This window comes from Galeopterus variegatus, unplaced genomic scaffold (genome assembly GCF_000696425.1).
Source record: "Galeopterus variegatus unplaced genomic scaffold, G_variegatus-3.0.2 Scaffold1568, whole genome shotgun sequence".
Classification (NCBI taxonomy): domain Eukaryota; kingdom Metazoa; phylum Chordata; class Mammalia; order Dermoptera; family Cynocephalidae; genus Galeopterus; species Galeopterus variegatus.
In genome coordinates, this window is record NW_007727679.1 from 183,608 (window position 1) to 204,614 (window position 21,007).

General features: G+C 43.0%; 2 protein-coding genes and 1 pseudogene across 2 annotated transcripts; all 3 read left to right on the forward strand.

Moving 5' to 3' along the window:
- Positions 1–1,252: 1,252 nt before the first annotated feature.
- Positions 1,253–2,497, forward strand: LOC103594491 (annotated as a pseudogene).
- Positions 2,498–7,145: 4,648 nt separating this feature from the next.
- HCAR1 (hydroxycarboxylic acid receptor 1) lies at positions 7,146–8,522 on the forward strand. The gene has a single exon (XM_008577706.1). The coding sequence runs from the start codon at positions 7,352–7,354 to the stop codon at positions 8,381–8,383; it is 1,032 nt and encodes a 343-aa protein (XP_008575928.1). The 5' UTR covers positions 7,146–7,351; the 3' UTR covers positions 8,384–8,522.
- A 9,924-nt stretch (positions 8,523–18,446) lies between these two features.
- On the forward strand, positions 18,447–20,520 carry HCAR2 (hydroxycarboxylic acid receptor 2). Its single transcript, XM_008577707.1, has one exon. The coding sequence runs from the start codon at positions 18,501–18,503 to the stop codon at positions 19,590–19,592; it is 1,092 nt and encodes a 363-aa protein (XP_008575929.1). The 5' UTR covers positions 18,447–18,500; the 3' UTR covers positions 19,593–20,520.
- Positions 20,521–21,007: the final 487 nt, after the last annotated feature.

Genomic DNA, 21,007 nt, shown 5'->3' on the forward strand with positions numbered 1-21,007 from the left:
AAAAAAAAAAATCTTAAATAATATTAAAAAATTCCTATTACTGCATTTCAAGAGCTCAATAGCTACATGTATATTACAGAATATTTCCATCATAGTAGAAAGTTTTATTGGAAGATTTCAGTCTCAGCTGAGGCCTACAAAAGAGGAGTTAGCTAGGCCTAGGAGGGAAAGAAATGTCCCCAGAGGTCTCTGTAAGACAGTCTTTTGATTCTAAACACAGTTACAGCTTGTGCTGGAGGTGTTGAGGCCAGTTCCTCAGTGCCTTGTCGGCCCTCTCGAGTCCCCACTAAGGGCAAAGGGAAGGCACTGGAGTGTTCAGCCAGGTGAGAGACAGCATCGGATTTGAGTTCTGGAGAACGGATTGGAGGACGAGCAAGACTGGAGGCAGGGGGACCAATCAGGAGGCTGCTGCTTTCCTCCAAAACCTTGGACCAGCCAAAGTAGCAGCAATGAGGTGGAGAGAGATTTAGGATGTATGATGAACAGATTGCGGGTTGTGCTTGAACCAGGAAGAAACGGGAACCAAGCTTATGGCTTGAGTTATTTGGTGGATGGTACTAACAGTTTCCTTTTTCTGATGTGGAATCCGAGGAAGAGGATGAGAAACTGACTTTCAGTGTTGGCATATGAGGGAGGGGGCTTCAGTTATTTGGAGGGCCTCATCCCCCAATAGTATCACCACTATGGCTCGCCATGGAAAATACTAGAAAGAGAAAACAATATACATGGGCTCTGAGCCACAGAATTCCCAGGTGACAATTCCCAGGGCAGTACTGAGTTTCCAGGGCAGGCAAGGGAAGGGGAGGGAGAGACAGAACCTGTTGCTTCTCTCTCCTCTTTTTCAACTACTCCCCTTGTCCTTTACAACATCACACCTTCCAAAATGGCTCCCCTGCTCTTAATTCAGTGTCCCCTGCAAAACAGCCCTTCCCACTGTGGCGTTTTATTCCTCACAGTTCCTGGATATGGATTCCAGTTTCCATATTCCTCAAATGTTCCTCACATGCGCTCTAGCCTGACTTCTTCCATTCTCTTCATTTTGTCTGGAACATCCTTCTTTTCTGCCCATAGGAATTTTAACAATTCTCCCTTATACCCCTCATTCACAAGACCCTTCTGTAATCATTGGCCCAAAGTATCTGTGGTATTTTTTTTCTAACACATATTAAGGTAAAGTCATACCAGGCAGTGGCGGCAGCTAAAGGGCACCAGTGGCCATGGCCACAACAGTGGGGTTGGGTTGATGGTAGCAATGGTGGTGGCAGCTGGGAGTAGGGCCACAGTGGGGACAAGATGGCTGAGGGCCCCCCTCCCAGGCCTGGCAGTAGCACTGGAGCTGTGGCTCAACAAAGACATAAACCCGGGCGTGTCAGAACAGGATTGATCAGCTATCCAGAATTTCTCTGAGCAGGTGAACACTGACCCCAATGGCCCCACACATGTGCCCTGGCTACTGGCCCACAAGATCTAGTCTCTGCAAGAGAGAGAAGCTATTTATGCCTTAACAGTGCTGGAAATGTGTATGAATCACAGTGGAGAAAAGTTCCCCAGTGAGGCGGCCAAGTTCTACCTTCTGAACGAGCTGATCAAACTGTTGTCCCCAAAGTACCTAGGGTCTTGGGCCACAGACAAAATTAAAGGAAGAGTCACTGAAAGACTCTGGTTTCCAGAAGACATCAAGGTCCAAGATGCTTATCGGATGCTGAAGAAATAAGGAATCATAAAACAAGACCCTAAGCCACCAATGTGTAAAATCTTACCCCCACCTTCTCCTTGGCCAAAGAGCTCCATCTTTGATGTTGATGAAGAAAATTCAAAGCTTCTGACAAGGCTTCTGAAGAACACCACCCTGAGGACCTTTAGGCTGCGAACCGGCTGATAAGAATTTGGTCAAGGAGAAACAAGAGAAATCAGAGCAGGTGTCAGAGAGAGTCAGTGCGGGGGAGGAAGTGCAAAGCCACGCAAAGGTGCTACAGGACATGTCAAGCATGTACCGCAGGCCAGGGCAGTCCCTTCCAGACCAGGAGGCCCTGCAGCTGGTGTGTGGAAGGCGTGAAAAGCTGCAGCCCACCCTGTTCCGCTGGCGAGGGACACCAGCAACAACAACGACGCACTTGTGGAGATTCTCCAGGCAAATGACCTCCTCACCCACTAAGTTCTGCTGTGCAAACAGGTGATGGAGGGCCATGTTACCTATGGGAACACAGTGACCTGCTCAGTGGGAGACATACCTGTCTCCAGAGTGCTTCAGAATCCAGCCGGCTGCATGAAGAACTGCCCCCTGATTGACTTGGAGGTGGACAGTGGGTTCTGAGCAGGCACCATCTTTACTTCATTGGGACCTGGCAGCCTTAGGAATCAATGATGCTCCTGTTATGGACAAGGTTGCTGGTCAGAATTGCTGAAGGAAAAAAGGAATCTCACCGCCAGCACACTGCCAGGTGGTGGCATTAAGAGCCCTTCAGCAGACAGGAACATGCTGCAACAACTTGTCTAAATAATTGCATGTTTTTCATCAAAACTAATCTAATTCGGTTTGACAAATATCTCCTCAGCTTCTATTGTACTAAGTACAAGAGACTATAGGTAGTACCTTTCAAACTTGAATGTGCACATGAGTCACTTGGGATCTTATTCAAGTGCAGATTCTGATTCAGTCAGTCTGGGCTGTGGCCTGAGGTTCTGCATTTCTAACCAGCTCCCAGGTGATGCTGTGGCTGCTGGTCTGAGCATGGCACTGGGAGTGACAAGGCTCTCCACAAGGATATTTTAATCCAATTCAGACTCTGTCCCTGAATTTCATGAATCTGTGAGTCTACTTGGGTGGAAGATTACAGTAGAATCATCTTTTGGTCATTCCTTTGCTGGAGGGAATTTGCTTTCCCCAGAGTGGGTGGGTAATAGGGAGCCAAAAGTATTTAGTAACTAAGAGGAGATAAAAGATTTTAAAGAACTAAAATCATAAGAAAGAAGGAAAGGACAAAGAATCACCCCAAGGTGGGAATGTTGAGGGAAGACGGGATAGTCAAATCCAGCAAATGGAAGTTCAAAGTAGATTTTATTTTCCCTTTTTTTTTTTTCTTTGTATTTTTCGTATTCTTTTTCAGTTCACAAGAATAATACATGCTTGCTTGGTAGAAAATTCAAAGAGTAAAGAATAATATGAAAAAGAAATAAAAAATTATTCAATATCCAACCAACCCAGAGAGACACTCATCACCAACATCTTGGTCAACATCCTTCCAAACCTCATTCTGTTTATATAAACACACGTAGATATGAGTACAATTTTACAGAAATGGAGGCGAAATTGCTTGATTACCTAACAATGTGTCACAGAATATTTCCATGGCAATCCATAAAGTCAGCCCTGTATATTTGCTTCAATGGCAGTAGACTATTATAGACAGATTTTAATTTTTGTATATATGGTAAAATATACATGACATAAAATTTCCCATCTTAACCATTTTTAAGTGAACAGTTCAGTGACATTAAATACATTCACATTGCTGCACCTCATTACCATCCATCCATCTCCAGAACTTTTTTCATCTTCCCAAACTGAAATTCTGTACCCACTAAACACTCATTCCCCACCTACCTGTCTCCCCAGTCCCTGGTAACCACTATTCTACTTTCTGTCCCTATAATTTTGACTATGCAAGGTATTTCATATAAGGTTTTTTTTGTGTGTGACTGGCTAATTTCACTTAGCATAATGTCTTCAAGGTTCATTCATGTTGTAACATGTGTCAAAATTTCCTTTCTTGTTAAGGCTAAATAATATTTCATTGTGTGTATATATATCACATTCTGTTATCCATTCATCAACTGATGGACATTTGGGTTGCTTCCACCGTTTGGCTATCGTGCATAATGCTGCTGTGAACATGGGAGTACAAATAACTGTTCAGGTCCCTGATTTCATTTCTTTTGGCATATCCCCAGAAATGGAATTGCTGGATCATACAGTAATTCTATTGTTCAGTTTTTTTTTGAGGAACCGTGTACTACACATGGTACTATTTGACATTCCCACCAGCAATGCACAAGGGTTCCAATTTCTCCACAATCTCACCAACACTTAATTTCTGTTTTTTAGGTTTTTAAAAATAATAGCCATCTTAATGTATGTGAAGAAGTATCTTGTAGTTTTGATTTGCATTTACCTAATGATTAGTGATATTGAATATCTTTTCAACGTGCTTATGGGCCATTTGTTTATCTTCTTTGGAGAAATGTCTAAGTCCTTTGCCCATTTTTTAACTGGGTTGTTTGTTTTTTCTTGAGTTACAGGAGTTCTTTATATATTTTGGATGTTCATTCCATACCAGATTATGGAATATTTTCTCTCATTTCACCAGCTGCCTTTCACTCCGTTGAGAGTGTCTTTTGACACGCAAAGGTTTTTAATTTTGATGAAATCCAATTTATCTTTTTTTCTTTTCTTGCCTCTGCTTTTGGTATAATATGTAAGAAATCATTGCCAAATTCATCATCTTGAAGGTTTTGCACTGTTTTCTTCTAAGAGTTTTATAGTTTTAGCTCTTGTATTTAAGTCTCAGATCCATTTTGAGTTAGTTTTTGGATAGATTTTAATTTGATGCACAAAGAAATAGGGCACCAGAGCATGGTCTGGGGCATGTAGTCCAGTGAGAGACATGCCATTTTCTTGAAGCTCTGGGGTAGAATGAAATCAGATTACACATGAAAAACCAGTAGACTTCCAAAGAAATAGAAACTGATCTTTTCTTCCTAAGTCCTTTGTCTTCCAGGTAATTCTACAGTTGAAAAGAGAGAAGAAGGTGATTTGACAAAGGACGTAGAAAAGAAAGGCTGGTGATAGTCTTGTGGAGAAAAGGGAAGTACTCGCATTTACAAGAATTCCAACAGTCTCTGATAACATAGGATAAAGAATACTTTCCATTTGTTGAAAAATCCAGCCTGAGCATGTTGAGGTATTCGAGTTACCCAGCCTCATCTTGGGGTGTTACATCCTACAGTGGTTACCCCTGTTAGTTAACTCCTTTTCATGAAATCACAGGGCCCACAGAGTGAAACTGGCTGTTATGAGCTCTCGTGAAAAGTAGGAGTTGGTCATCCAGATCCTTATTCTATGCCCCTCCTGCCAAGAACATGGGCTTTGTCTTCAAGGAGCTCCTGGATTAGCGGGGGAACTATATGTAGAAGTTTGGTGGACACATTTAGTTATTAGAAGTTATGAAATTAACAAGTAGGGTGTAAAGAGGAAAGTGGTGGGAGAATTATATTGGAAAGGTGGATTGGGAATCATTATTGAAGGACCTTGTATATCAATCCAAGGAATGTGATCTTTAACCTAGAGCAGAGGTGACAAACTCAAAATCCCGCAGAGACCAGGCATGTAAATGAGAGAAGCTGACTAGATTCAAAGTAATAGGAAGTGGTGGGGACTGTGGCAAATTGCAGCATTCATGCCCTGTGTAACCAGGCAGCTACTTTCAGCTCCAGCTGATGGTTACCATGTGGGACTGTTGGCCCAGGGTGGCCAGATCTTCCAATTTTCTAAGAGAAAATGAAAATCCAGGTTTGTATAGGACAGTCCCAGGTTTTCAAAACAGGCCAAACCAAACTGGTTTTTGAACCAGATATGGCCCATAGGTCACCAGTCTACCACCTTAGCAAATCGAAGGAAGCTAGTGACGTTTTTTAAGTGAGAAAAGGGATAGGATCATGAATGTGTTTTAGAAAAACCAAATTGTTGGGCCGGCCCGGTGGCGCACTGGAGAGTGCGCCGCTTGTGAGCGCGGCGGTGCTCCCACCGAGGGTTCAGATCCCATGTGGAGACCGGTTCCCGCTCACTGGCTGAGCACAGTGCAGGCGCAACACCAAGGGTTGCGATCCCGTTGCCGGTCAGTAAAAAAGAGAAAAAAGGAAAAAAAAAAAAAAAAAAGAAAAACCAAATTGTTGCGTGGGAGTTGAATTACAGGGAACAGACTAGAGGAAGAAAAACCAGTTAGGAAACGGTTGAAACAATCCAGGTGGGAGTGACAGTGGTCTGTGCTAGGGTGGGGCAGCGGGGAATGTTGGTGGGCTGATTGGGAGTCTGGCATTCAGTGGGAGGAATTTAGCTTCAATCAGCATGTGGAAGGAGGCACATACATTTTTTCAATACACCTCTTTCCTAAACTGGCAGCTGAAAGGCACAAGGCAGATTGATCATCTCTAATGCCAAAGGACAGGAAATTTTAGCAAAGACTCCAGTTTTTTGTGCAGTCTAATTTTACCCGTGATTTTTTTAGAGCCAGACTCCTTAACCAACTCCTCCAATCCTTATCTGCCCCCGCCAATAGGCTCAGCACATAATTAAAATTAAGAACATGATGTGGTGTTTGGATCTTTTGACCAGCCAATGGGAAACTCAGAGCCAGATTCTTTTTGCAAGAGCACTAGGCTCTGCCTCCCAGCAAGCGGGGATCTGGCTCCCAAAGAGGCTGTTTCATGGACACAGACATAAGAGAAGTAAACTTCAGACCAATTTCGTGGTCTGGCTCCTTGTGTAACTGGGCACTTGGGTCCACAGAAAGATGCAAAGGGTAAGGAATTGGGAATGGAGGGGAGGCAAGGTGACTCCCTTCAAAGAATTTTTATAACACCCTACAAATGTTGTGTTTAGAACTTTTTTTCTCCACAGACCCTTCCAATTTTTGAGCGTTATATTTTTGGGTGTGGGTGCAGGAAATGACTTTGAGAAGCTGCAGAGCAAAGCCTCCCCTCTCTGGCACTGCAAGGGATGTCCCATGGGACGAGGGAAAGGATGGGGGCAGTCAGGCAAAGGTCAGGGGAGGGAAGTAAAGCAGGGGCCCAGAACAGCTCCAGGAAATGTTTGTATTTCTCCACCAGGAGGGAGGACAAATTAGCTTCTTTCGTGCCTTCTGAGCAGCTTGGTGCACTCTTCAGCACAGACTGAGTCCGAAGAGGAAGAGTGAAGCTGAAAATAAAAATTATCCTGGGGCTGATCCCAACAACTCCTCTACAGCGTGAATCTCCTTGGACTTACCGTCAGCTTTCCAGAAACTTCCACGTGTGCGAAATTGCAGGTATTTCCAAGCCTTGCTGTGCTACAGGCTTTGCCCCTCGGGGAGACAGGCAGCTTGTGACGGGGTTCCAGAGAAAGGACCTCACCAGGTCTCTCATTTCCTGGCATTCCCTTCTTAATACATCCACCTGCATGTGTGGTACAGGCACCCCAGGGTGATAAAGTTAGAAGAACAGCAGCTGGTGAGTGGTAGCATTCAGATAAGCATCAGTGCCTTTGTGGGGACTTCAGGGGCCTCTCGGCACACGGGACACTTGTCCCCTCTGCACCATGTACAACGGGTCATGTTGCCTCATTGAAGGAGACCCCATCACTCAGGTGCTGCCACCGCTGCTCATTCTGGCCTTCCTGCTTGGCACCCTGGGCAACGGGGTCGCCCTGTGTGGTTTCTGCTTTCACATGAAGACCTGGAAGCCAAGCACTATTTACCTTTTCAACTTGGCCGTGGCTGATTTCCTCCTCATTATCTGCCTGCCCTTTCGGACAGATTACTACCTCAGACGCAGACACTGGGCTTTCGAGGATATTCCCTGTCGGGTGGTGCTCTTCATGCTGGCCATGAACAGGGCAGGGAGCATCATCTTCCTGACGCTGGTGGCCGTGGACAGGTATTTCAAAGTAGTCCACCCCCACCACATGGTGAATGCCATCTCCAACCGGACTGCGGCTGGCATCGTCTGTGCCCTTTGGGCCGTGGTCATCCTGGGGACACTGTATCTTTTGATGGAGAGCCACCTGTGTGTGCAAGAGCAGGCCATATCTTGTGAGAGCTTCATCATGGAGTCAGCCAATGGCTGGCACGACATCATGTTCCAGCTGGAGTTCTTTCTGCCCCTCGGCATCATCTTGTTTTGCTCCTTCAAGATTGTTTGGAGCCTGCAGCACAGGCAGCAGCTGGCCAGACAGACTCGGATGAGGAAGGCCACCCGATTCATCATGGTGGTGGCAGTTGTGTTCATCACGTGCTACCTGCCCAGCGTGTCAGCCAGACTCTATTTCCTCTGGACAGTGCCCTCGAGTGCTTGTGATCCGTCTGTCCACATAGCCCTCTATGTGACCCTCAGTTTCACTTACATGAACAGCATGCTGGACCCCCTGGTATATTACTTTTCAAGCCCCTCATTTCCCAAATTCTACACCAAGCTCAAAATCCGCAGTTTGATACCCATGCAGCTGGGACACTCAAAGACACAAAGGCCAGAAGAGATGCCAATTTCAGACCTCTGTCGCAAGAGTTGCATCAGTGTGGCAAATAGTTTCCTAAGCCAATCCGACGGTCAGTGGGATCTTCAAATGTGTTGAATGGTACTAAAACAAACAGGCCAACCACATCCAGGAGGACAGATTGGCAACCTAGAATCAACTCATGCTAAGGGGTGGGGGGCTTTGGAAACACCACCACCCTTTCTGAGCTGTATACTCTTCGCTCTGTTGGAAATGAAATTCATGTTACAATACCTTTTTGGAAGGTCCCAGCTGGTTGAAGTGAGTTGATGTCATTTATATGATCTGATTACAATGACAGGGGGACTGTATGTGCATATAATGGAGCATGTGTGTTTTGGGTGGGGGTTAGGAAATGCTCATCTGTGAATGGCTGAGTTAGGTTTGAGTGTTTAAACGGGTCATGTTCTCTCTCTGGTGCAATTAATGAACTTAACAACTTATCAGTATTTCTGTCCTTTGACCTTAAATCATTCTCATCTTGAAAAATAGAAACTGGGCTAAATCAGGGGCTGGGTAGTTAGCTCAGTGGTTAGAGTGCAGCCTTATAACACCAAGGTCATGGGTTCAGATCCCTGTACTGGCCAGGTGCAAGAAAAAAAAAATCCATTGTAAAGAAAATTTTGGGGCTGACCAGTTATCTCAGTTAGTTAAAACACAATGTTGTAACACCAAGGTCAAGGGTTCAGATCCCTGTGCCAGCCAGCTGCCAAAAAATAAAAAAAGAAACTGAGCTAAGTCAATACTTCTATTTCAGGCTGAATGAGGCTCTTTCAATTGTGATGTCTTGATTCCAATGATTTTCATCTTCACAGATCCCTTCTGTACATTTCTTTGTCATTGTTTTGACTTCCCAGTAGCCCCACAAGAATGACAGCTCTGCTCTGACCTTTGAGCTCCACATTTTTCTGAAGATCTTTGCATGTCCAAGAAGGTGCTGAGGGATACGTTTACCTGCTCTGGTTTCTCCAGGAGAAACCCAGAACTTGAAAAAATTCTATTGGCCTTTGGGATGTGTTGAGTCCAGCAAAATTGCTTTTGACTGCTTGTTATGTGACTGTGAATTGAAATTATTCACTCATTCCTTCTCTAAGTATTTACTGAATTCACATTGGAGCCAGGCACTATGCTTGTGTCCTTTTACCTGGAGGGTAGTTAGTCAACTCTTGTGTGACAGCAAAGTTATGGGGATGACAAACAGAGAACTGATGAAGCTTCACCCTTTCATTGAATAGAGTTTCTAGACCTGTTGTGTGCAAACATCAGTGTTTTCCTCTTATTGCAGGATTCCCTTATGCACGTGAGTTTCCCCAATATGTACCTGGACACCTCAAAACTAGGTGATTCTATGAAATGACAGGCTGCCCCTGTCATTTTACATTAGGGGAAAAGATTCCAAGACAACCTTAGCTCCTTTCTCAAGCCACAAAACAGTGAAAGTATTTCTCAACTCCTCTATTTACACTCTCTCAAATTCCCAGGGTACTCTCCCCACTTAAGGACTTTGCCAACTTTTAGTTCTTTGGCCGCAAAACACCCATATATGCTGTTCCTATTATTTCCTTTTTCTGAGGCTCTGCACAGCCTAGTGATGAAACATACAGGCTGTAGAGAGTCAGATGAATCTGAGTTTGAATCCCAGCTCAATCACTGACTAGACATGTGATCTTAGAGCAAATTTTATTTAACCACTTTTAGTTTCAAATTCCTCATCTGACAAGCAGGGGCTGACATCAAAGGATTGTTGGGCAGATTCAATGAATGCACAATCCTGAAGCATAAGGACTTTGTTCACTGTTAAATCCCCAGTGCTTAAAAGAGCACTGCACATAGTACGTGCTCAATAAATATTGGCTAAATGAACAAATGAGTGCATGTAAAGCATTATGTGGGGTGCCCAGCAGTAAGTGCTCAGTGTTATGATTTATTATGTTAACATGTTTACACGTAAAGAAATTGAGGCACAGATGTGATTTCCCTTGGGGTTCATAAGAGCCCCTAAGTGTCCGCTCCACTGGTCCCCTGCTCCCCAGCTATCTGGAAGGAGTAAAGGCAAAGATTCTTATCAGTATCCAAGAATTGTATAGACTCTCAATAGAAATCTGTGAAAACCCGCACTTCTGCTTTTTATTCTATCCTTAGTTACAATTCTTTCCTCGGCTGCTCCTTTGTTGCTTCATCTTAATAAAAATGGATTCTCAAGAGAGTCTGTGTCCTGAGTGTGACTGTGGGTCAAATGACTTGTATGATTTTGCCCTGTAAGGAAGGAAGGCTTATAATATCTGGAAGCTTGTGGCAGGCCTGTGGACAGAGGTTCTCACTAAAAAACAACAAAAACAGATAAAAATAAATAAAAGTCAAATGAACATGAAAACACAGTCTCGATTCTAAATTTGCTTCTCTTTTTAAGTTCACTGAATGTGATGAAAAATAAATCTTATCAAGAAGTATTCTTCAGAAATTGTAAGGAAAAGGAGTGTAGCTTTGTTGACAAAGTTTTGTTTAAACTACCCGGGGTAGGAAAACAATCGATTTAGAGGAAAATGTTTTCACCTCTTAGGGTCTTTCAGGAAAAGTCACATAAAAGCTAGAAGGGATATTAGACCAGACATTGCAGAGGGATTATGTGGAAAAAATAAGAGGTACCTTTATTGGTACTGACAATGGTAAAAATTTAAGTCCTGGCCTATTCTCAGAATGAGTTTTCTTACCCTTTATTGAAATCGAAATGGTGAAGATGGTGTCTGAAGTCACTAGAATGGAAGGGATTAGCACACTGGGGCACATGCAGTAAGCCAGTTGTCAAAGGTTCTACACAAGCCACTCTGTGATGCATGGTCTCAACTTGTTTTCTTGGTCTTCTGAGCCACAGAGGTTTCCAATATGACTCAAGATCCCATCATCACGGTGAGTGCATAAATGGCTTTGGGACGGGCTACGTAATTTGCAGGGCCCAGTGCAAAACGAAAATGAAAAGTTCCTTGTTAAAAATGTATCAAGGGCCGGCCCGTGGCTCACTCGGGAGAGTGCGGTGCTGATAACACCAAGGCCCCGGGTTCGGATACCATATAGGGATGGCCGGTCCGCTCACTGGCTGAGCGTGGTGCTGACAACACCAAGACAAGGGTTAAGATCCCCTTACCGGTCATCTTTAAAAAAAAAAAAAATGTATCAAGAATTTCTGTCATGCAATGGCAGAGCATGAAACCAAGCACAGGGCCTTCTGAGCTCACCCATGAAGCCAGTGCTCTAAATTTTATATGTATATAAAATATATACAGTATATATAGAGAGACAGAGAGACGGAGAGAAAGACAGAGATAGAAAAGAATAAACAGGTGGGCTCCACTATGAACCTAATCTATATTCAGGTTTTAGTGTATTAGAATATAAAATGACATAGTGGGAAGGGGTCAATAGTTTATTCCTTTTTTGGCAGCTGTCCAGTACCAGGATCCAAACCTGTGACTTTGGGGTTCTGAGGCTGTGCTCTAACCAACTGAGCTAACTGGCCAACCTGATATTTTATTCTTTTGTAAGGATTCATTTATGCATTTATTTCCTCTTTCGAGGAACATTAACTAAGCACCAGTTCTGTACCAGGCACAGTAGAAACACAAATGAAAAGCGTAGCCCCTGACCCATGGGGTCCATTGTAGAAACCAAGGGAAAATATAAAATTACAATTCAGGGTCACTGTGGTGAAAGTGGCAAACACAGGGTTCTCCAGGAGAGTCCAGGGGCCCTTGCTGCTGTCTTAGCAGATAGGGGAAGTCTTCTCAATGAAAGTGACTCACAAACTTGGCCCTAAACGATGGATAGGAAGTGACAGGGGATCAGTTGGGAAAGGTATCCCAGGCAGAGGTAGAGAGGTGAAAAACAGCAAATCGTTTGGGAGCTGCAGGAAGATCAATGGGACAGAAATGAAAAGTCCAGGCTGGGGCTGCGACAACCTGGGAAGAGGTGAAGACATGAGGTCAGCAGAGAACGGGCTTTTCACAACCTTTAACATGACAGAAGATTCCTGAATAGCCTTTCAGATTCCTTTCTTTTAAAAAATAGAGTAAGTTTCTTTATTTAGAGAAACCGTATATATTTTTGTTCAAAATTCAAATACACAAATATATAAAGTAAAAAGTGAAAGTCTTCCTTTGCTTCCTCTTAATCTTATTTCCTAGAAGTCACGACTTTCAACCTTTGGGGTATATATGTATGCACTTGCGCACAAATAATCTTTTGCTTTGTTTTAGTAAAGCAAGATCGTACAACATACATAGGTATTGATCTAGATCAAGATATTGTTTTGCAAAGTATTTTCATCATAAATAGCTTCTCACATCATATCATAGAGATCAAGCTCATTCTTTTAAACCATATTTCATTGTGTAAATGATCCATACATAGTTTATTTAACCAATGGCCTTTCAACAGGCATCAAGTTGTTTCCAATTTTTCTCTATTGCAACCATGCTATGGTAAATATTCTAAATGATATGTTTTGGGGCACACGTGTCAGGGTTTTGAGAAAATTTTGGAAGATTCTTAGATGTGGAATTGTTGGGTGAAAGGACAGATATACTTTGCAGAGTGTGTACAAGAACAACTGGGAGCATAGCTGCTGGAGCCAGACTGGGTTCAGAGCCCATCTTCTTTACTTACTAGCTGTGTGACCTCAGACAAGTTACTTAACCTCTCAGTGCTTTATTTTCCTTGACTGTAAAATGAGAGCAGTAACAGTACCTGCCCCATACGGTTGTTGGGATACCACAGAAGTACAGATGTGTAAGGCACCTAGAATAGTGCCCAACATAAAGTAAGCACTATTTCTGTACTAGCTCTTTTTATAATCTTGACAGATACCACCCAATTGACCAACAAAAAGGCTGAACCAATTTATAATCCCATCAACAGTGTATGAAAAAGCCTTTTGTTCCATGTTCTTACCAAAAGGTCCCTGTTTGTTTTATTTAATAAGCATTTTTTTCCTTCTTTTTGTAAGGGGAAAAAAAATTATCCCTCTAAATTGATGAAGTCCAATTTATCAATTTATTCTTTTGTTGCATCTAGGAAGTCTTTGCCTAACCCAAGGTCATGAAGACTTACTTTTATGTTTTCTTGTAAGAGTTTTATAGTTTTAGTTCTTACATTTAGGTATGTAATCCACTTTGAGCTAATTTTGTGTATAGAATAAGGAAGGGGTCCAATTCTTTTGCTTGTGGATATCCAGTTATCCTAATATCATTTATATAAAAAGACTGTTCTTTCCTCCATCGAACTGTGTAGTGGATTGAATGTCCCCCAAAACTCATTGAAGCCTGAATTGTGTCCCCCAAGTTTTACGTATTAGAAACTCGGCCCCCACTGTGACTGTTGGGAGGATGGGAAATCCTCTTACGGTAATTGAAAGATGGAGCCCTAAAGAGGTGATTGGATTGTAGGACCCTGCAGTAGTGAATGGATTAGAAATGATAGACAGGAGCCTGGTTCTGAGGGCTTTAAATGAGAGTGAATGAGGAGGTTAGTCTCTCTCTGCTCTCTCTGCTTCCACCATCTTGCCATGTTAGACCTCTGGGTCACTGTCACCACCACCAAATGGACTTTGGATTTCTCAGCCTCAGAAACTGTAAGCAAAGAAATTTTATTTTCTTATACATTACCCAGTTCCATGTATTTCGTTATAAGCAACAGAAATGGACTAATACAAGCTGTCTTAGCACTTTTGCTGAAAGTCAGCTGACTGTAAATGTGAGTTCATTTCTGGACTCTTGGTTCTGTGCTCTTAATCTCTCTGTCTGTCCTTATGCCAGAACCACACTGTCTCACTTACTGTTGATTTGCAGTAAGTTTTAAAATCAGGAAATGTGAGTTCTCCAACTTTGTTCTTCTTTTTTAAGATTATGTGGTTATTCTGCTTTGCCTTTAGGTTTTTTTATTTTGGTTTGGTGATTACTGTGCTTTTTTTTTTTTTTTTTTACAGACACCCAACACTACACTTTAAAACTCTGAAAATAGTACTCTTTTTTTAAAAAAAATATATCTCTGCCAGTCAGTATATTTTCCTCTTTTTTTTTTTTTTTTTTTTTTTTTTTTTTGGCAGCTGGCTGGTATGGGGATCCAAAACTTTGACCTTGGTGTTATCAGTACCATACTCTAATCAAGTGAGCTAACCAGCCAGCCCTTGCTGGTCAGTATAACTAGCTTCTTCTCTACTTTCTTACTTCTCAGCTTCTACTACTACATCTCCGTCTTTAGGGGCCCACAAATCCCTTATTTTCTATTAGCCAAGTGTCCCAACTCAATGTCATTTATACTCTGCAGTAGCTAGTCTCCCAAAATGTTCCCTATTGAACTACGTGTACTGGTGCCCCCACCTTTATGTGGTGCCCTCCTGGTGGAATAGGGAATAGGGACTAGCTCTCTGACTTGCATTAACCAGTTGAATGTGGTGGAGGTGATGTTCTGGAATTTCTTAGCTCAGGCATTAAGAAAGACTGATTATGTGTTTTTGGAAGCCCTGAGTACCCATGTACAAAGTCTAGCCTGCCTGCGGAAAGAACATGTGAAGAGGCTGTGTGAAGATGCCACATGAAGAGGCCACATAAAGAGGCCACTTAGAGAGGCCATGTGGAGACACCACATAGAGAGGCCACATAAAGAAGCACAAGACTGTATGGAGACAGAGAGAAGCACAGGTGTCCCAGTGTCCTGCTTGGGCATCCATAGGACTCTAGCTGCCATCTGGGAGCCCCCAAATGAGAACCACTCAGCTGAGACCAGTCAACCCAGAGAACCATGAGAAAGAATACAATGGTGGTTGTTTTAAGCCACTAAGTTTTGTGGCAATTTGTTACACAGCAATAAATACCTAAAACCGAAACTTAGTTCAAAGACACGAAATAGTTAATTACTTAACCTCTTTAAGCCTTGGTTTTCCAACCTGTAAAATGGGGATGATGGCAATCATAGCACATCTCTCACAGGGTTTTATGAGGATTAAATGAGATCATGCATACAATCTCTTAGTACAATGTCTGGCCCATAGCAAGCAGTTGATAAATGATAACTAGTATTATTTTTAGTTTTTAAAATAGTTCAGTCCAGTTCAGTGGCACACTTTCAAGCTGTCATAAGATAACCGGGCATGGAGACTCAAGTTAATTGTGAGTCATAAATTTTAAGTGGAGTTTCCACCAAACTCTTTGGAATCACTGTCTTCTTGGCTCCTGAAATGATTCATTATAACAAGTTTCTGTACACCTCATACACGAGTAAGAAAAAATGTAAGTACATAGAAGGAGGACACGAGCAAGACAAAACATGCCCACTGAGCAGTGGGAAGACCAGAAATTCCACAGCAGGCACCAGAATCCAGAGAGGCCAGAATTTACATCCTGCCAGAGAAGTCGTGGACTTTGGTTTAGAATCATAAAACGCAAGAACTGGAAGGAAGCAGGAAGATGTCTAATTCCTCATTTACACACAAGGAAGCTGAGGGTTTAAGTGGTTTCACCACCAGTTAACAATAGAGCCAGAGCAACACCCAAGATCTCCAGCTTTTCTCTTTCTTCGAACTTAATATTTATTGTTCTTTTCTAATTGCATCCTTGGCTATTGTTAAGACACAACACACACACACACAAATATTACAAAATTGTAAAACTTATAAAGTGAAGGTCCCTTGCAAATTCCAGCTCCCAGAAATAACTGTTAATAGTTTTTCTTTTTTAAAAGATGACCAGTTAGGGGATCTTAACCCTTGACTTGGTGTTGTCAGCACCACACTCTCCCAAGTGAGCCATGGGCCAGCCCTCTGTTAATAGTTTTTCTTTTTTAAAAGATGACCAGTTAGGGGATCTTAACCCTTGACTTGGTGTTGTCAGCACCACACTCTCCCAAGTGAGCTAACCAGCCATCCCTATATAGAGATCCAAACCCGTGGCCTTGGTGTGATCAGCACCACACTCTCCCAAGTGAGCCATGGGCCAGCCCTCTGTTAATAGTTTTTCTGCCTCTTAGTTAGTAAAGGTCCTGAGGATTACTTTATGAATGTCACTGGCAAGTTTACATTCATCCGAGAAGGAAGCACAATATTCACAGGCAGCAAACACAGGAAGCAAATATCAATCATTTCACTAGATCCTTAATACAACCATGCAATGCAACCTGCATCCAGTGCAACTTAACAGACAAGGAAATAACATAATAAGAGGCAGTGTGCGTAATGGTTAGCAACACAGGCTTTGAATTCAGTGTCAGATTCAAATCCAAGCTCTGCTCCTTTTAGCTGGGTGGCCTTGAATACATTACCAACCTCTCTGAGCTTCACTTTCCTCATTTTGAAATTAGAATCAATAATAATCCCTTCCTCATGGGAAGTAGTCAGGGTGAAACAAGATAATATATTTAAAGCACTGAGCATAGGGTCTAGCATATTGGAAGCTCTGAAATGTAGGGGTCTTCATCATCTTCATCACCATCATCCTCTTCTTTATCTTCATGATCATCAAGTTCCTCTATCCCATGGGAGTCTAATATTAGGTCATCCGACTCTAGTTTACTCGGGAGAGTCTATCAACCTCTATCATTGAAACTGGATATGAAACTAAAAGAATAAATCTCCAATTTCTAACTCAAAGTAGAAGCAAAACAATTTAAAATCCTCTTGCACAGCAAGAATTCATAAGAGCAAACTATTAAAGGGTAGAAATGTCCTATAGGATGACACCCAATTACATGAAAAAAGCAAAGAAATAACTTGTGAAATGGTGTCCTGCTGTAAGGCAGAGTTCAATGTCCTCTTAGGTCCTGTTGCTCTAAATTCAATTTTACAAAATTAGGGGTTTTTAAGATATTACATTACTGAACAGGAGAGGTTATACATGTGTGTGGATGGGGGTATATAGGAACTTTTCCATACTTTTTGCTCAATTTTGCTGTGAACCTAAAACTGCTTTTAAAAAATAAAATTTATTAATTAAAATAATGTATTGTTGGGCCAGCCCAGTGGCGCACTCGGTAGAGTGCGGCACTTGAGAGCGTAGCGGCGCTCCCGCCGAGGGTTCGTATCGCATATAGAGACTGGTCCGCTCACTGGTTGAGTGCGGTGCAGGCGCGACACCGAGGGTTGCGATCTCGTTGCCGGTCACGAAAAAAGACAAAAAAGGAAAAAAAAAAATATAGAGACTGGTCCGCTCACTGGTTGAGCGCGGTGCAGGCGCGACACCGAGGGTTGCGATCTCGTTGCCGGTCACGAAAAAAGACAAAAAAGGAAAAAAAAAATAATAATAATGTATTCTTTGACCCCTGTACCAGCCAGCAGCCAAAAATAAATAAATAAATAAATAAAAATAAATCAAGTACTTAAGAAATAAATCACTTACTTGAGCACTTAAGCATATCAAACTCTAATACAAACAAACAAAAAAAACATTTTAACATACCCCCGGCAGTCCAAAACTGGGCTGAAGTTTTCAAACATCTTGTGAAATGTTATGCTCTCAAGTAGCATTTTTCCCCCCCTAACTAGAGATTATTGCAGAGTCCTGGTCTGGAAAAGCAATCTATGTTTATACAGAGAGGTAGCATAGGACAAGTGCTCAAATTCAACATGTCTGTCCTCATAAAATAGGCAATTACTCTCTTCTCAGCCTTTCCAAAAGAAATCATATGCATACTATTGTTTAAGTCATATGCGTGCTCATATATCATGCCAATTCTTAGTGCTTCTGGGATACTGTGCTGTTTAGCATAGTAAATTATTATTGCTGTTGTTGTTTTGTTAATTACATAAGCAAATAACAGTGAATTAATTCTCCAGTGCTAAGTACTCAATCAGTAAATGGGCACACAGCCTTCTGAAGGGATGCCCTTTCCACTTCAGTAATTCACAAAGGAAAGTCAGCTTGCCTAAACTTATCCTTTACATTTAGAGAAGTTTGTGGGTTCCTGTCTGCCCAGGGGATTTTTTTATTACTTGTTTATGCAAACAGCAGGTTGCATAAGAGCCTTGCTGGGCTTTTTTTTTTTTTTTAAAGTGATTTCGTAGTTTCCTGGTAACCATTCAGTCATCTATTTCAACACCCTGACATGACATAAAGGCGAGCGCTGAACCACACGTTCATCACACAGACACACACCTCTTTCCTTGAGCGTTCACTAGGTGAGGTGCTCTAGATCCGACGAACTAGATCCACTCATGAACCGGCACCACCCGCAGAATCATTTTCTGGAAATAAACAACAAGAACTGCTGTGTGTTCCGAGATAACTTCATTGCCAATGTGTTGCCACCGGTGTTGGGGCTGGAGTTTGTGTTCGGACTTCTGGGCAATGGCCTTGCCCTGTGGATTTTCTGCTTCCACCTCAAGTCCTGGAAGTCCAGCCGGATTTTCCTGTTCAACCTGGCCGTGGCTGACTTTCTCCTGATCATCTGCCTACCGTTCCTGACAGACAACTATGTGAGGAAGTGGGACTGGAAGTTTGGGGAGATCCCTTGCCGGCTGATGCTGTTCATGCTGGCCATGAACCGCCAGGGCAGCATCATCTTCCTCACAGTGGTGGCCGTGGACAGGTATTTCCGGGTGGTCCATCCCCACCATGCTCTGAACAAGATCTCCAATCGTACTGCAGCCATCATCTCTTGCTTCTTATGGGCTGTCACCATTGGCCTGACAGTTCACCTCCTGCAGAAAAAGATGTTGACCCAGAATGGCTCTGCGAATTTGTGCAGCAGTTTTAGTATCTGCTATACCTTCAGGTGGCATGATGCCATGTTCCTCCTGGAGTTCTTCTTGCCCCTGGGCATCATCCTGTTCTGCTCAGCCAGAATCATCTGGAGCCTGCGACAGAGACAAATGGACAGGCATGCCAAGATCAAGAGAGCCATCAACTTTATCATGGTGGTGGCCATTGTCTTTGTCATCTGCTTCCTGCCCAGTGTGGCTGTACGGATACGCGTTTTCTGGCTCCTGCACACTTCGGGCACGCAGAATTGTGATCTGTATCGCTCGGTTGATCTGGCGTTCTTTCTCACCCTCAGCTTCACCTACATGAATAGCATGCTGGACCCCTTGGTGTATTACTTCTCCAGCCCATCCTTTCCCAACTTCTTCTCCATGCTGGTCAATCGCTGCCTCCGGAGGAAGACAGCAGGTGAGCTGGATAATAACCAGAGCACAAGCGTCGAGCTCACAGGGAACGTGCATACTACCAGAAATGGTCCAGATGCTTTAATGGCCAACCCTGGAGAGCCATGCAGCCCCTCTTATCTGGCCCCAACCTCTTGTTAAATAACCAGACCAAAAGGAGGGATTGTCACCAAGAACTGAGATCAGCGGAGAAACAGTTCGGCTGTTGCACAGAGTAGCATCATTGGACTTGGCCTGAGGTTTCCTGGAAATTCCAGATTTGGAGACTCAGATTCAGTGAAATGGTGTGGCAGAGTGGGTGACTTGGTTACAAGTTGTGGCCACAGAAATCTCAGGGGGATGGAGAGGAAAACTTCTAGGCGTCTGAAACTTCTGCTTAATCCCTGACGCTTGCGGGACTGAAGAAGGGCAAATTGTCGACGTTTCTGTTGTGCAAAGTTGGGGCTGCAGAGCCGCCCATCCGTACCTGTGACTTGTTGGCCTCCTTCCTTCACCTGCCTGAGACTTGGATGGTTGTCAGCTCCTGGGTCGATATCTAGCCTATCTGTGGGCTCCAGCAGGGATAAGCAGAGCAGAGAAACTGGAGGGGAGTTATGTTACTACTGGAGGGAACCCAGGTATTACTAAGCAAGTCTGTAGATCACCTGGGTTCCGTGGGACCAACATATCTATCAGCCAATCTTTAGCAGAAATGTACAAAGCAAGGAGACTCATAAACTTTGGTTAGTATCTGAGTTTCCAGTGGTGGTAAGAAGGGGATTAGCCCCAGGAGAGACTGAGCTAAACAGTGTTACTAAGAGAACGGAAATGACATTTGTGCTACAATCAGCGACTACCGAGACTAATGCCTAATGCGATTCTCGCTCTTGTTTACACTGATTTGAGGGTTGAGCAGTTAAAAAGGCTTCAGGGAAGGAAGCTGCTTCCCACCTCTGTTTGCTTTTATCATTAAAAGGGAAATGTCCTGTTGCCCAGTAATTAAAGGGGGAAGATTCCTCCTGGTTCATTTGCTTGGGTTTCTGTACTTAAAATGAATCTATCATTTCAATAAATTTTGATAGGAGACACAGCCTGGTGTCCAGGTTATGGTTCACAGAAATGGACTTCTTACTTAAGAAGAGACCTTTATGGGTTGTTAACTATGTCCTGGTAGAAAAATAATTGTACACTGCAAAACAAGAGAAGGACGCAGACACTGAGCTACATCATGGGACAGTTCAGTAAAAATTACATATGTGTTAAGACAAAGGTGGAAATGGGCTGAGAATAAATAAAAACAATTTAATTTGGAAGGAGAGTACAGATAAGATTGCAAGAGTACTTTACATTTTATTTAGAATTCGGTGAGCACTGCTATTAGTATTTGTGTATCAAAAAAGGAATCAGGTCAGACTGGGATTTTTCCACAGGAGGGGGAAGAAAGAGGTTCCTAAGGAATGGTTTCTGTTCTCGATTCTGAGACAGAAAGGAGATGTACTGGTTTGAGTCTGTGATCAGTCCAGGTTTCTGTTATGCTTTCATTTCCATCTTCTGTCACTCCTTGATCCTTTAGCAAG